The sequence below is a fragment of the Pleurodeles waltl genome, chromosome 11 (genome assembly GCF_031143425.1).
Source record: "Pleurodeles waltl isolate 20211129_DDA chromosome 11, aPleWal1.hap1.20221129, whole genome shotgun sequence".
NCBI lineage: Eukaryota > Metazoa > Chordata > Amphibia > Caudata > Salamandridae > Pleurodeles > Pleurodeles waltl.
The window spans coordinates 485,215,815-485,230,636 of NC_090450.1; the positions used below are offsets into that span (position 1 = coordinate 485,215,815).

Consider the following 14,822-nt stretch of genomic DNA (forward strand, 5'->3'; position numbering starts at 1 on the left):
GTTCCTGAGACTTCAGAACTGGAGGCAAGCCAGCAAGTCCTTAGAATCACTTTGGGTCTGGGATGTAGAGGCACAGGTCCAGTCCTTCACACTACCAGGCAAGAGGGCAGCAGGTCATCTCAGAGTAGCAGCTCAGCAAAGTGAGAGTCCTTGAAACAGCACAGAAGTCCTTCTTCCTGGCATAGTATCCACAGCTCCAGAAGTGTACTGAGTTGGTGGTGTCAGAGGTCCAGTACTTATACCCAGTTGAGCCTTTCAAGTGGGGAAGACTTCAAAGAAGGGTCTTCCCTTCCTGCCCCGGCTCCAGACTCACTACAGGGGGTATGCAGCTCTTTGTGTGTGGCAGGCCACTGCCCTGTCAGGTGTCAGCCCCTCCCACCCATCCTGCCTAGGATGGCCCATCAGGATGTTGATGGCTGATCAGTCACACCCAAGTTCCCTTTGTGTATGACTGTCTAAAGTGAATGCACAAGCCCGGCTGCCACCCCACCCCAGGCACCAAATGGCTAAAGAAGGAAAATGCAGTTTCTAAAAGTGGCATTTTCAGAACTGCAATTTAAAAATCAGACTTTACTGTAAGCTGTGATTTTAAATTGTGAGTTCAAAGACACCAAACTTGACAAATGTATCTATTCCAGAAGGGTAAGTACACTTATAAGATGCAATAAGGTAATCCCAATGTTATCCTGTGGAGAGATGGGCCTTGCAGGATTGAATAAAAGATTTGGGATTGTCTTTTCACCATGGAAAGATATAAAACTTAAAACTACATGTCCTGCCTTTTACATACATTGCGCCCAGCCCTGTGGGACATATAGGGCTTACTTTAGGGGTGAAGTACTTATAAAAAGGGAAGGTTTGAGCCTGGCAAGAGGTTTAACTTGCCAGGTCAACATGACAGTTTAAAACTGCACACACAAGCTCTGCAGTGGCAGGCTTGGGACATAGTTAAAGGGCTACTTAGGTGGGTGGCACAATCAGTGCTGCAGGTCCACTAGTAGCATTTAATTTACAGGCCCTGGGCACATGTATACAATTTATTAGGGACCTATTAGTAAATTAAGTATGCCAAATGGGTATGAGTCAATGTCACCATGGTATTGGGGAGATAGCACACGCACTTTAGCACTGGTTAGCAGGTGTATCCTAAAACCAGCATAAACAAAGTCAGAAAATGGAGGAAGGAAGGAAAAACGTTGAGGGGGAAGGCCACTTTAAGGCAGTCAGATTTAACAATTAAAGTAACATTTATAATAACAGTAAATACAGCTGGACTTTATTAAGAATAGAACGAATTACTCAGGTATCTTACATGGGAAGTACTACTTATTCTGCAGACTTAAAGATCTGTTAAAGGCTGCTATCATCTTGACAAAGCTTTCATGGTTGGTAGCTCCTGATAGATTACAGGGGTGGATTTGCATTTTATATTCTTGTGATAAAATACGTAAATAGTTTTCATTCTTACTGTTAGAAATGGGGTTTTTGGTTGGCAGTCAGGTTACCCTCTGTCCAAGCAAGAACCCTCACTCTAGTCAGGGTAAGTCACACACAATCCAAAATTATCCTGTGCCCACCCTCTGGTAGCTTGGCACGAGCAGTCAGGCTTAACTTAGAAGGCAATGTGTAAAGTATTTGTGCAATAAATCATACAATAACACAATATAGCACCACAAAAATATACCACACAGTGTTTAGAAAAATATATAATATTTATCAGGATAATTGTAGGTCAAAACGAATAAAGATGCAATGTGAAATTGTAGAGATATCACTGAAAAGTGATATAAAGTGTCTTAAGTCTTTAAAAAGCAAACAAAGTCTCTTTCAAGCACAAAGTACCTGGTTTAAAGTGGAAAATCGCTGCAAAAGGCCGCAGAAGAAGAGATACGTGAAAAAATGGTGTGTGCGTCGATTTCTCCCCTGCACACACAGACTTGCGTCGTTATTTTTCATGCGGGGAAGTCGTGCTTCGTTTTCCGGCACGCGGACAGTCTCTTTCTGTGGGTCGCGGGATTACCAGATGTCCCGGGGTCTGTGCGTGGATTCTTCGGCTTGTTTTCCGGCAGCGTGTCGTTCCGGGAGGCTGTGCGTGGAATTCTCGTCCTCACGGCATGTGTCGCGTTGATTTCCTCTCTGGAAGTCGGGCGCCGTTGTCCTTGCAAGGCCGTGCGTCGAAGTTCCGGTCGCCCCGAAGGTGTCGCGTCGATCAGCGTCGGTGTGCGCCGATTTTCTCGCCGCGGAGCAAGCTGTGCGTCGAAATATTCGGAGCACGAAGAGTCCAAATGAAAAAGACAAGTCTTTTTGGTCCTGAGACTTCAGGGAACAGGAGGCAAGCTCTATCCAAGCCCTTGGGGAATCACTTTTACAGCCAGACAAGAGTTCAGCAAGGCAGCAGGGCAACAGCAAGGCAGCAGTCCTTTGTAGAAAGCAGTAAGGTGAGTCCTTTAGGCAGCCAGGCAGTTCTTCTTGGCAGGATGCAGGTTCTGGTTCAGGTTTCTTCTCCAGCAAGTGTCTGATGAGGTAGGGCAGAGGCCCTGTTTTATACCCAAATGTGCCTTTGAAGTGGGGGAGACTTCAAAGAGTGGCTAAGAAGTGCACCAGGTCCCCTTTCAGTTCAATCCTGTCTGCCAGGGTCCCAGTAGGGGGTGTGGCAGTCCTTTGTGTGAGAGCAGGCCCTCCACCCTCCCAGCCCAGGAAGACCCATTCAAAATGCAGATGTATGCAAGTGAGGCTGAGTACCCTGTGTTTGGGGTGTGTCTGAGTGAATACACAAGGAGCTGTCAGCTAAGCCCAGCCAGACGTGGATTGTAAGGCACAGAAAGATTTAAGTGCAAAGAAATGCTCACTTTCTAAAAGTGGCATTTCTAGAATAGTAATATGCAATAACCAACATCACCAGTCAGCAGGATTTGGTATTACCATTCTGGCCATACTAAATATGACCTTCCTACTCTTTTCAGATCAGCAGCTAGCACTTCAATACTGTATGAGGGCAGTCCCAATGTTAACCTATGAAGGGAGCAGGCCTCTCAGTAGTGTAAAAACGAATTTTAGGAGTTTTACACTACCAGGACATGTAAACTACACAGGTACATGTCCTGCGTTTCACCCACACAGCACCATGCTTTAGGGGTTACCTAGGGCACACATTAGAGGTGACTTATATGTGGAGAAAGGGGAGGTTTAGGCTTGGCAAGTGCTTTTAAATACCAAGTCGAGGTGACAGTGAAACTGCACACACAGGCCTTGCAATGGCAGGCCTGAGACAAGGTAAAGGGGCTACTTAAGTGGGTGGCACAACCAGTGCTGCAGGCCCACTAGTAGCATTTAATCTACAGACCCTAGGCACCTATAGTGCACATTACTAGGGACTTATAAGTAAATTAAATATTCCAATCAGGTATGATCCAAGGTTACCGTGTTTAAAGGGAGAGAGCATATGCACTTTAGCACTGGTTAGCAGTGGTAAAGTGCGCAGAGTCTAAAAGCCAGCAAAAACAGTGTCCAAAAAGTGGAGGGAGGCAGGCAAAAAGTTAGGGGTGACCACCCTAAGGCTGTCAGGTCTAACACTTACCTATTCTCCCAAACAAAGAAATCTGTTTTTTTTTGTCAAACCATTCTATTACTGGACCAAGTGAATCTGCTTCAAAATACTATATTCAACTGCTGATCCCCAAACCATCACTTAGAGACAATAGAAGTGAGTGGGCCCTTTAAAGAGAACTTCTTAGTGCTTGCTTGCCAACCCTACCAATTTAGACAGTAGATTGCTGCTTTTAGGTAGCCTTACTGCCTACTTGATGCCACAGTGCAACCCTATGGAACTTTAGAATTTGTGTCTAATCCCAATCATGTGGCTTTTATGGCAAGGCTGAGCATCTATCTCTAATACAGCTCTAACCATGAATGCAGAAATATTGTGCCTAGTCTCATGTGCTGTGGACTTTACCCCTCTGGTTGCAGCCACTTCAAACCTGATAAGAGCTTTTATCGAAAAATGTTTTTGGGCAATGCACTCTCAACACTGGTCTCAAGGTGAATGGAGACTTCTGCTACCATGCCCTCTTAAATGTCAAAGCCTGGACTCCTCTGTCTTCCACTCACTCACCCTTCCGCTTGGGCTTCAGGGATGGCTTGGAGTTGAAAAGCATCAGCTTAGCTAATTGTTTTGCAGGCTCTCCGAGTCCTAATCGGCTGACCTCAAACCAAGGTGGCCCCACATCATGCTTGGCAAAACTACCTGCAGTGAAGGAAGGGAAAGGCTGTGATGGACATAGTGAAGGTGTCTGGGGTGAACCTCAGGCGCTCGGTTAAGACCACTGGTTTATCTGTCACAGGTCAACGATGGCTCCTGTTGTCTATTTTGCACACAATATGGTGCATCTTATCTCCTCCTCAGCAAAGTGAAAGCAAGTTTAATAGGCAGAAGTATTGTAAAGGGATTTATGGGATGAAAAGAGGTGTCATTTGGGCTACAGAGGAGTGGAGCAAATGGTGGCACTTTGAGCTTTTAGAGGTAGGGAACATGGTAAGAGGGCATCCACACAGACAACTGCTAGGGCACTTAAGTGGCAAGCATGTGGTGAGTACAGTAAGAGCATAATGACAGTGTGCACCCGCTATGTAATTTCCTGGGACGTTTGGCTGAGGTGGCTAACTGAATCATGATGAATATTAAAATTATGCCATTAGTGCAGCAAAAGCTCTGACGTCACTGCCTGTGATGTAATCAGTGTGCTAACTAGTATTTTGGAAACCTGAAAAAAATCTAACTCTTTTTGGACACAGAATGTTGACAATTGGCAGTTTCTTTCCAATGGTAAAATTTTTAGTTTGGCCTGGCAGTATGCCATGACCAGAATATTAAAATAAGCAAGCAGAACATTGGCACACCACGTAAATACAAACCGATGTTTGCTTCTTTATTTCTGATTAAGCAGGTACTAGAAAGCCAACATACAAAAGCATACTTTAATAGCTGAAGGAGGCTAAAAACAGACAATGTTGTACAGAAGGGGGAAGTTTAGAGCATAATCTCACCCATAGGGATTGTTAAAGGCAATCGCATAAACTACATTTCTGTGTCCCTCCAATGTATGAAGCTCTTCTCCAGAGGCGGTGTCCCACACTTTGCATGTTCTGTCATAACTTCCAGTGATAAAGCTGAAATGATTCAAAATAAGATCATTCAAACTGGAAAAAACACCCCATCATACTACTAAACAACATATCACAAAACACTAAGAAACTGTTGAAAACCTGGAATCTGTAGGCTTAAAATGCAGGATTCCAATCCTCTAAAATGGAACAAGAATATGTGTTGCATAGTGAACCTTACCCAATCAACCTCACTAATGGAGCCATACAGACCAGATATGGAGGTTGATAACAGTTGTATAGCACACTGAAAAGCTGAGAAAATAAAGTTATGTTTAGTGCAGCTTGGATTTCTTTGTAAAGGCTCAAACAAATGTAAAAAAAGTAGCATTTGTAAAGTGCCTCATACCCCTGACAAGGTGGCGAAGTGCTGTGATTTTTACCAGCTACTAGGCACCCTTTTGGAAATGTGTGGTTGGAAGGATGATGGGTGTAGAATGTGCATGTGTGAGATGTTGTTGAAGACATGTGCCAAAAACGGTGAATTTTGCAGCAGTCTTATTCCCCAAGTGTTGCAGAGAGTGAGAGAATAGGGGCAGCTTGTCTCGTAAGGTAGAAATCAACAGGATTATGGGTCATTGTGTTAACAAATGATAACATCTCAACTTTGTAGGCAAGGTTAATCAACCAGAGAATGCTGTATGGAGGCCACCCAGGAGCAATACACACTCAACTTCTGAGGGGACACTTACGCAACCAGAGAATATTAGGAGCGAGAAAATAGGAACACTGGAGGTCTGGTTAAGCAATCAGAGTGTCATGAGGCCTTACTGGGCCCTACATTGGTTCATCCCCTGGATGCATGGTTAAATGGTTAGAGAATAGTACAAGGAATCCACTGAGAGTGACAAGATACTGTTGTCAGTGTCATGGACATGTGTCTCTATTGAAGAATTATAATGTCTATCCCATCATAATAGTTAGTAAACACTGAAATGCATCACCTTGCCCAATTAAAAAGAACACGTACCTGGAGCCAGATTTATTGAATGCCACATTGGTCAGTGGAAGTATATGTGCTCTAAGAACCTGAAAAGGGAAACAAACACTTTCAACACCAGTATCTTGAACCCTGAGCTTAGATTTGTAAATGTAACACTAAATTGTGGGAACATATTACAGTTTATAGATCTCATCAGCAGCAAAATATGGTTAGCAAAACAGCAATCTTAAATTGTAGGAAATATGATGCAAACAAAAATAGAAAAAAGACAATCTCTGGTTCTCTTAATAACGCTTATTATATATTCAAAGAATCAACTTGAGAAACATCGAGACAGCATACTTAGGCAACAAAGTCTGGGGTCCAGTCTAACTTGGTACTTTTCCTCGTCAGCTCTCTCAGGGCAGTGCAGATGGTCACATAATCCTTGATGTACCAAGCACAGTGTTTGCCATTCCCAGGAATTACCTGACATCACGCACATCCTTGGCAGCTGGTGTTTCATTTAGTGCCTTGAATTTATCTGGATCAGCCTTTATACGGTGGCTTAAAAAGAGGGGTCTATAGAATTTTAATTGAGTATGGTGGAACTCGCGCATGGCTGGGTAAACATCAGTTTGGCTTTTTGAAATGTTTAACATACTTGCCCCAGTGTTCGATCATGTTCTTCCGTAGTAATTCCAAATATTAGGATATCGTCACTGTAGTTCAATGCATTCACGACTGGACTGATTACTTGTCTTATCACTTCTTGAAAGATCTCGGCAGCTGAGGACACCCCAAAACTAAGAGGCTCATATCAAGATAGGCCTAGGTTTGAGGTAAATGTTGTGATGTATCATGAGTCTTTCTGAAGTTCTAGTTGGTAATAACCCTTATTCAAGTCCAGTCTCAAGAATATACAAGCTCCGTTGAGGAGTGTAATCATGTCCGAAAGATGTGGTCCTGGGTGCCTCCCTAGTTGAACTGCAGTGTTAAGTATTCTCATACCTACATAAATGTAGGTCTGTGTGTTGAGTTTAGGTACAATTACTAGTGGAGACACCCCCAGGGATTTGCCTTTGTGTCCTCACAATTATGTTTGTCTCTAAGGGCCAGATGTAGGAGGCAGTTTGCACGTCGCAAACAGCAAATTTCGCGGTTTGCGACGTGCAAAATGCACTTTGAAATGCACAAATGCCGTTTTGCGATTCAGTACCTAGTTACCGAATCGCAAAACGGGTTTCTGAGTCGCAATTAGGAAGGGGTGTTCCCTTCCTAGTTGCGAGTCGCAGTGCAATGCAGGATTGTTTTGTGGATCGCAAACCAAACGCAGTTTGCACCCTTTTGTAATGGGTGGTAACCCATTCACAAAAGGGAAGGGGTCCCCATGGGACCCCTTCCCCGTTGTGAATGGCACTGCAAAAAAAATTTCAGAGCAGGCAGTGGTCCTATGGACCACTGCCTGCTCTGAAAAAATGAAATCAAAACGTTTCATTTATCATTTTTGTGATGCATCTAGTTTTCCTTTAAGGAAAACGGGCTGCATTACAAAAAAAAAAAAAACAGCTTTATTAAAAAGCAGTCACAGGCATGGTGGTCTGCTGTCCGCAGCAGGCCACCATCCCTGGGAATGCCGCCACTCGCAAGGGGGTCGCAAATTGCGACCCACCTCATGATTATTCATGAGGTGGGCCTTTACAACCCCCTTGCGAGTCGCAGATGGTGTCAGGGACACCATCCAACATTCTGAATTGCGACTCGCAAATTGCGAGTCGGTCTGACTCGCAATTTGCGGGTCGCAATTCAAAATCTTCCTACATCTGGCCCTAAGAGTGTTAGAAATGTGTTTTCTGTTTGGCAGATGTATGCACCCTGTCCAAGCAGGGAACCACAGTCCTAGTCAGGGTAAGTCAGATACACACCATTAATTATCCTGCGCTTACCCTCTGGTTGCTTGGCACACAGCAGGCAGGAATAATTTAAAGTATTTGTGCAACATTTAAACAAGTATAACAGTGAAAACATCACACAAAAATAATCCACACCAGGTTAGAAAAATGAATGTAATTCAATCCAAAAAACAAGAGCAAAAAAAAAAAAAAAAAAATCAATATATAGAAGTCGAGATATTAATTTTTAAAGAATAAATGTGCAAGTGGCGCTCAGAAGCAAAAGGTGCCTATTGGAATATCTGCTGCGCTGGACAGGGACAAAGTCAAGATTTCGGGCCGCCCACGATGGAGGCGGGCTACAGGATCCACACAGGGCCCGCTCAGCTACAGTACCTTAATCATTGTTACAGCACGAGATGCATCAATGATCCCATGCAGTTGGGGTGTTGCGTCGTATTTCTCAAAGCAACTGTGGGGATGTGTAGGTCCAGAGTGCAATGCACCAGTTCGGAGTACGGAGGTTCCAAATGTGATGCGCCAGGTTAATCCATGCTGGAGGGGTGATGCGTCAATCTTCTCCATGCAGTGGCAGTGATGCATTGGTTCCGAAGTGGTGGCTTAGAGTGCAATGTGCTGGTCCGGTCCTAGTAGCAGTGGTTCGCCAATTCCAATCTCACAGCAGGCAATGTGTCAGTTCTAATCAGTACAATGGCGTTGATGGGCAGGTTCTGGCAGGTGCAGCAGTTTAAACTCACTTCCGAGAGCTGTGGACTGGCTTTACACCACTTGACAGAGCAATAATTGCAGCCTGCAAAGTCCAGGTGCTGTTGTCAGATGAAGTGAAGTCTTATGTCCCCAAGACTTCAGAACAGGAGGCAAGCCAGTAAGCCCTTGGATTCACTTTAGTTCTGGGGATGTAGAGATACAGGCCCAGTCCTTCTCACTCCCAAGCAAGAGGGCAGCAGGGCAGGCACAGCAAACCAGCAGTAGGAGAGTCCTTTCAGCAGCACAGAAATCCTTCTTCCTTGCAGAATGTCCTCAGGTCCAGAAGTGTACTAAAGTGGTAGTGTCTAAGGTCCAATTCTTATGCCCAGTTGTGACTTGAAGTGAGAGAGACTCCAAAGAGAGGCCTTTGAAGTGCACAAGGTCCCTGACCTTCCTGTCCTGGCTCCAGACACTACAGGGGGGTTATGCTGCCCTTTGTTGGGTTCAGGACACAGGACTCCGCTCCTCTCTCCCATCCTTCCCCAGAAGGCCCATCGACATGCAGATGACCACTTAGTCACACCTAAGCCCTTAAGTGTGTGGCTGTTTGGAGGAAATGCATAAGAGCCCATCTGTCACCCACCCAGACATGTATTCAGAGCCAGGCAGAAGGTACTAGGGGCCAGATGTATCAAGTTTCCCAATAACCATTACCAAATTGCGATTTATTGCGAATCGCAATTAAGTCATCACTATAGGAATGTATGAAACTCCAGGAGTTTCATATGGCGATTTGCAAGGGCTCGCAAAAGACCTACCTCATCAATATTCATGAGGTAGGTCGCAATTGGGCAGCCATTGCAAATGGTTACAATCAAGGGGATGGTGGTCTGCTGGGCTCAGCAGACCACCATGTCTGTGATTGCTTTTCAATAAAGCAATCTTTTTTTTCTTTTTTAAAGGAAAACGGAATGCATTTAAAAAAGAAAAATGAAAAGTTTTCTTTTCATTGTCTAAGAGTAGACAGTGGTCCGTGGGACCACTGCCTGCTCTTAAAAAATGCTTTCACATGCATTCACAAAGGGGATGGGGGTCCCTTGGGGACCCCTCCCCTTTTGGAAATGGGTTGCCACCTATGTTAAATTGGTGGTAACTGCGAATGTTTTGCGACCGCATTCACAGTCACAAAACAATCATACATACCTCTGCGTTTCGGTATTAGGACGAGAGGCCCTTGACACACCCCCTTCCTAATACCGAATCGGTATGTAGTCGTAAATCCAATTTACGATTCGGTAACAAGTTACCTAATATCCAATTAGATTTGATACATACCAAAATGCAGTTTTTGCGATCGCAAACAGCCCGTTCGGCAGTTTTTGCAATCACAAAACTGTTTGATACATCTGGGCCTAGATGATTTAAAGTAAGAAAACACAAACTTTCTAAAAGTATTATTTTCAAAATTACAATTTAAAATCGGACTTCACCATAAGTTGTGACTTTAAATTGTGATTCCAGAGACACCAAACTTGGGGGTCCCATCTCTTCCAAATTTGAAATTACACTTATAAAGTGTAATAAGGCAATCTCACAGTTAACCTATGAGAGGGATAGGCCTTTAAGTCGTGAAAAATGAATTAAAGAGTTTAACACTACCTGGGCATGTAAAACCTAAACGAATTTCCACCTTTTTAAATATACTGCACCCAGCCCTTGGGGCTGTCCAGAGTCTACATTAGGAGTGACATATGTACTAAAAAGGACAGTTTGGGCCTAGCAAGAGGGTCAACTTGCCAGATTGACATGGCAGTTTAAAACTGCACACACAGGCTCTGAAATGGCAGGCCTGAGCCAAGCTTGAAGGGCTACTGCAGTGAATGGCAGAATGAGTGCTGCAAGCCCACTAGTATAATTTAATATATAGGCCCTGGGCACTGGTAGCAGACTTTACTAGGAACTTAAGTTAATTAAATATGCCAATTGTGGATAAGCCAATTTGATCATGTTTACGAGAAGGATCACATGCACATTAGCATTGGTGAAGTGCCCAGAGTCCTAAAGCCAGCAAAAATGAAGTATGCAAAACACAAGGTCAAAAAGCAAAAAGGCAGGGAAAGCCACACCAAGAATCCAGGTCTAACAAAGAGTTTTTGGACTTCTTCCTCAAATACTTTCTGTAGGTGGAATGGTATTCTTCTGTGATATTGGGCCACTGGTTTGACTTATTCATTGATGTGTACTTGCATGGCAAAGTCTTTCATTTCACTAATCCTGTGAACAACTTTGGGTATCAGCATACTGCTGATGGTATATCTTCTACCAAATGTATTACTGCGATCAGTTTAAGTTGTTCCTCAGTGGGTAAGCGGAGTAGACATTCTGCTGACCCTAAGCCAGCCAACAAGTGTATGTCTTCTTCGGTGGTTTGGTTCTTGTATATAAGTTTTGTTGTGAATTTCCCTACGTAGGGTATTGGTTTCTTCATCATCCAGGTGTGGACTTGTATCTTGGTTGGATGCAGTCATGGCTGTGGTTTCATCTTCCTGTATTTTTCTATACTAATGGAGTTTAGGGACATTCCACTGTCTAGTATGAAGTTGATGCAGTGGTTTCCCATGATGATTTCAATGCACGGACATTTGCTGTTGCCTTCTTCCTAGTGGGATACCATTAGAAGATATTGGTTGCTTTCAAAGGCGATTGATGAGGATGTTGAGCTTCATGTGGATACTTTTTTTATCTAGGTTGTTTACCATGGTGTCCGGGATCTTTACATATTGCTGCTGGTGTCTCTTAAGGGACATTCATGACATCTGGCTTTATGATGTTGTGAGTGCCAATTTGACATTTTCATTGATCCTTTCCACAATTTTTCAAAAATTGTTCTCTTTTCCACATTTGTGACACTCTTGGCAGGACACGAGCCATCATTGGGGGACAGCTGTTTTTCTGAAGTTTTCTTTGATTGGTTTTGCAGCCAGAATGTCTGTTCTCGCTTTTCTGCCTTATCGTCTTCAAATCTTTTGGCTTGTGCTTCTGCTTGACAATTTAGTTGTTCCCCTTGTCGTGTGACGCCAGCTGGATAGTGTATTACTCATAGTCGATGTTCCTGGGCAAAACGTTTGTGTCTTACTTGGCACATACTGATGTGTAGGTCTGTGATTGTGTGGGTGGTAATTCCCATATAATTGTATGTATCTCCTTTATGAGGAGGTTCTTCATTATGGCTAAAATTTGCTTCTTGTGCTTTGCGTCTCTGAATTTGCTGAGCCACTCCTTCCATATGGGTCCTATTGTCTTTCCTAAAGAAAGGGGTAGATGATCTGGAGGCCAGAGATAGAAGTCTGCTGATCTTCTTCCTGGTTTTGTCTCTGTCATCATTGTTCTTTCAGTTCTCCTTTTTGTTTAGTGAGCGGTCATCTCTTGCAGCGCTGTTCTAATTTTTGGCTTGCATCCATCAGTTATTGTTGACTAGCGTGTTTTTTTCCCCCAGTAGTATTGTTTGTTTTGTGTGCATGTCGGATTTCAAAATGATCACTCCATTGATTTTATTGAGATTCAGTCAATGTCTGGCTTCAAAATGGCCACCACCAACAATTCAATGTATTTCTTTCGGAGCATCTGACTTCAAGATGGTGCTACATTTTCCTCAACAAAGTCCTGGGGGTGCCTCATTTCTTAATGGCTGCCACTGTGCTTCAACGAAAACCGAGTGGTTGGTGGCCAGCTTGCAAAACACAGTACGTTTCTTCTTTTAGGATGTGATTTTGCTTTACGCTCCCATTGTTTGGTATCTTTGGGCACACCTGCTGACTCTCAACTTGGGTTGCGATGCATTTAAAAATGTGCATATAGTGCAATGTTTGCTTTGATTTTGGGTCAGAGGAAAGTTAAAATTACCATGGTTGTGCTTCGATCATCTGGATCGCGGCCGTGGTTACTCACACTGCTTTTTTTAAGTTTTGCCTGCACAGCACTTGCACTGTGGCAAAATCTTGTGTGAGAAAAAAAATAAAACTTAAAAGGGTCTTACAGCCTGCCCCCAGTCTTCTCATTACTTACCATTAGTAGGCTTCCCCGGTCACTCTCCTTTTCTTTCTTCTAGTTGGTCAGCTGGCGTCACTGGCTGCCCTTCTTCTCTCCGTTCCTCGCCTTTGTCTGTTCCTCAGAGTTTGGATGAAGTACCCTTTCCGGTTGGCGATGAGTTGCAGAAAACAGTGTCCTTCCACTAGCTTTGCGCTTCTGAGGTACTTTTTTTTCATTGCATGCCCGCCCTCCATTTAAGCAGATATGCTCCATCTTTACACTGCTCCACATCACCATTCACCCCAACAGTTCAAAAACTATACAATATACATAGCGGTTAGGACATTTTCTCTTCAATCTGGCCTTCGTGACAACGGGACAGGGGCTGCGACAGTGCTCCACAACATGTAATTCCTTCCTACGGTTGTCCTTCCTTGGCACAGCAGATTCCTTCGATGCAGTGGTGGCTCTTGGACACTTTTATTTGTCCAGGGGGAGCACTGCGTCAAACACCATTGCTGCTGCTTGAGAGCACCGCTGCAGCCTATGCTCTTCACAGCCCAATGGAGTAACCTAACTTTACTTGTATCAGCAAGGCAGACACTTGCACCGCCGCCCCAAAGGGGTGATTTTCATTTTGGGAACGTCACATCAACATGGCCTCACTGCAGCTACCCTCTCCAGCCCCGAAGAGTAACTTTACTGTCTAGCGGGCCTATTTCTGATTCGGACTGCTGCTCCATCTGCATGACCTCCCATTTACAACTCAGCCAAACTGAGTACTCTGATTTACAAGCGCCACATCAGCACGGCCTCTGTGGTATTTTTCTCTGCGATCACCACCACCACCTTTGCGGCCCACACCAGGATACTCGATTTTCATTCCACCATCACCTTACGCCTGAGAAGCAACCCTGCTGGAGAGAAGGAATAATATCTAAAGGAACAACGATGGCAGCATAGTTGGAATTCATTAATGAAATGAGCAGTAATCAGCAGGTCCCAAGATTGAATATGAAAGATTAAAATCAACCTTCCATCTTTCAAATGTCGGTAACTTAAGTGTGGTTGAGTTGGCTGAAAAAAGTGCTACAAAACGTCAGCATTGAGTGCGTCTTAACGCTTTTTTGTTTACTTTAAACCATGTGGCACACAGCCCGTGAAGCTGTGCAACATCTTTAAAAACATTACCAAGGCCAAATAGCTCTGTGTGAGCTATTTTGCTTGGTTATGGTTTTTTTAAAGATGCTGAACAGCGGCACAGGCTGCGTGCAACATGGCTTAAAGCAAATAAAAACAGCACTGGGGCGTGACCAGCGTTGACACGATTGTGGTGTTTTTTAGGTCGAGCCTAGACAGCTGACTTGTTGAAATGAGTACAGGACTTTGCTCCCACCTGCCGCTTACCATAGGTTGAAGGCAGTGTTGCGCTTGTTTTGCTGCCTTCTAACAGGTTTGGCAGCCATTACATCACTTCCTGTACTTGACTAAGGAGCACCGACCAAGTACAGTTTAATTATGCCTGGATTGTTTTTCTGCTGTTTGGAAGGACTATTTTTTTGTTTCCTGCCTCTCGTGTTTGTCAATAAGCACTCGTGTTCATGCGTGCAGTTCATTTTCTGCCTTTTCCCTTCACTTGGTCCTTACTTTACATAATCAGTAAATACATGTAGTTGTGTCTTGTACATTTTTTGTGGCTTTATATAGCATGAAATCGACCCAGGTATTGAAACCAAAACAGTGGCTTTTCCTGCACAGCGGGAGAGCCAATACTACAATATTCATTGCACTCAGGGAAACTCACTGCATAATGCTTTGCAGGCATTCCTTTTTCAACACATGTTTTGTCCATAACTCAGCCTGTGGTGGTCCTAAAGCACCACAAACACCACCAAAACATTCAGAACAATGTGCAGTTTCTATTCAGGACATATTGTGGGTCACACTAGGTTAGAAGGGGTCCAAAAATCATAACCTCTTCTACCATTTAATGCAAATGTAAACTCTCATAGCTGGAACTTTCCTTTTACAGTTGACGAGCTTATGTTATAAGGGCCTTGTTTGCAATAATATTCTGACAACCTTGCTTAGCCTGCAAATGAGTAATGCAC

General features: G+C 43.9%; 1 protein-coding gene across 1 annotated transcript in view; it reads right to left on the reverse strand.

Annotated features, from left to right (window-relative positions):
• Positions 1-14,822, reverse strand: part of DAW1 (dynein assembly factor with WD repeats 1) — a 190,905-nt gene that overhangs the window by 106,986 nt on the left and 69,097 nt on the right. Inside the window, exons 4-5 of the mRNA XM_069213859.1 lie at positions 6,131-6,189; positions 5,044-5,166 (exon numbers count right to left, since the gene is read on the reverse strand). Of these exons, the coding sequence (XP_069069960.1) occupies positions 5,044-5,166; positions 6,131-6,189 (182 nt within the window). The remainder of the gene's footprint in view (positions 1-5,043; positions 5,167-6,130; positions 6,190-14,822) is intronic.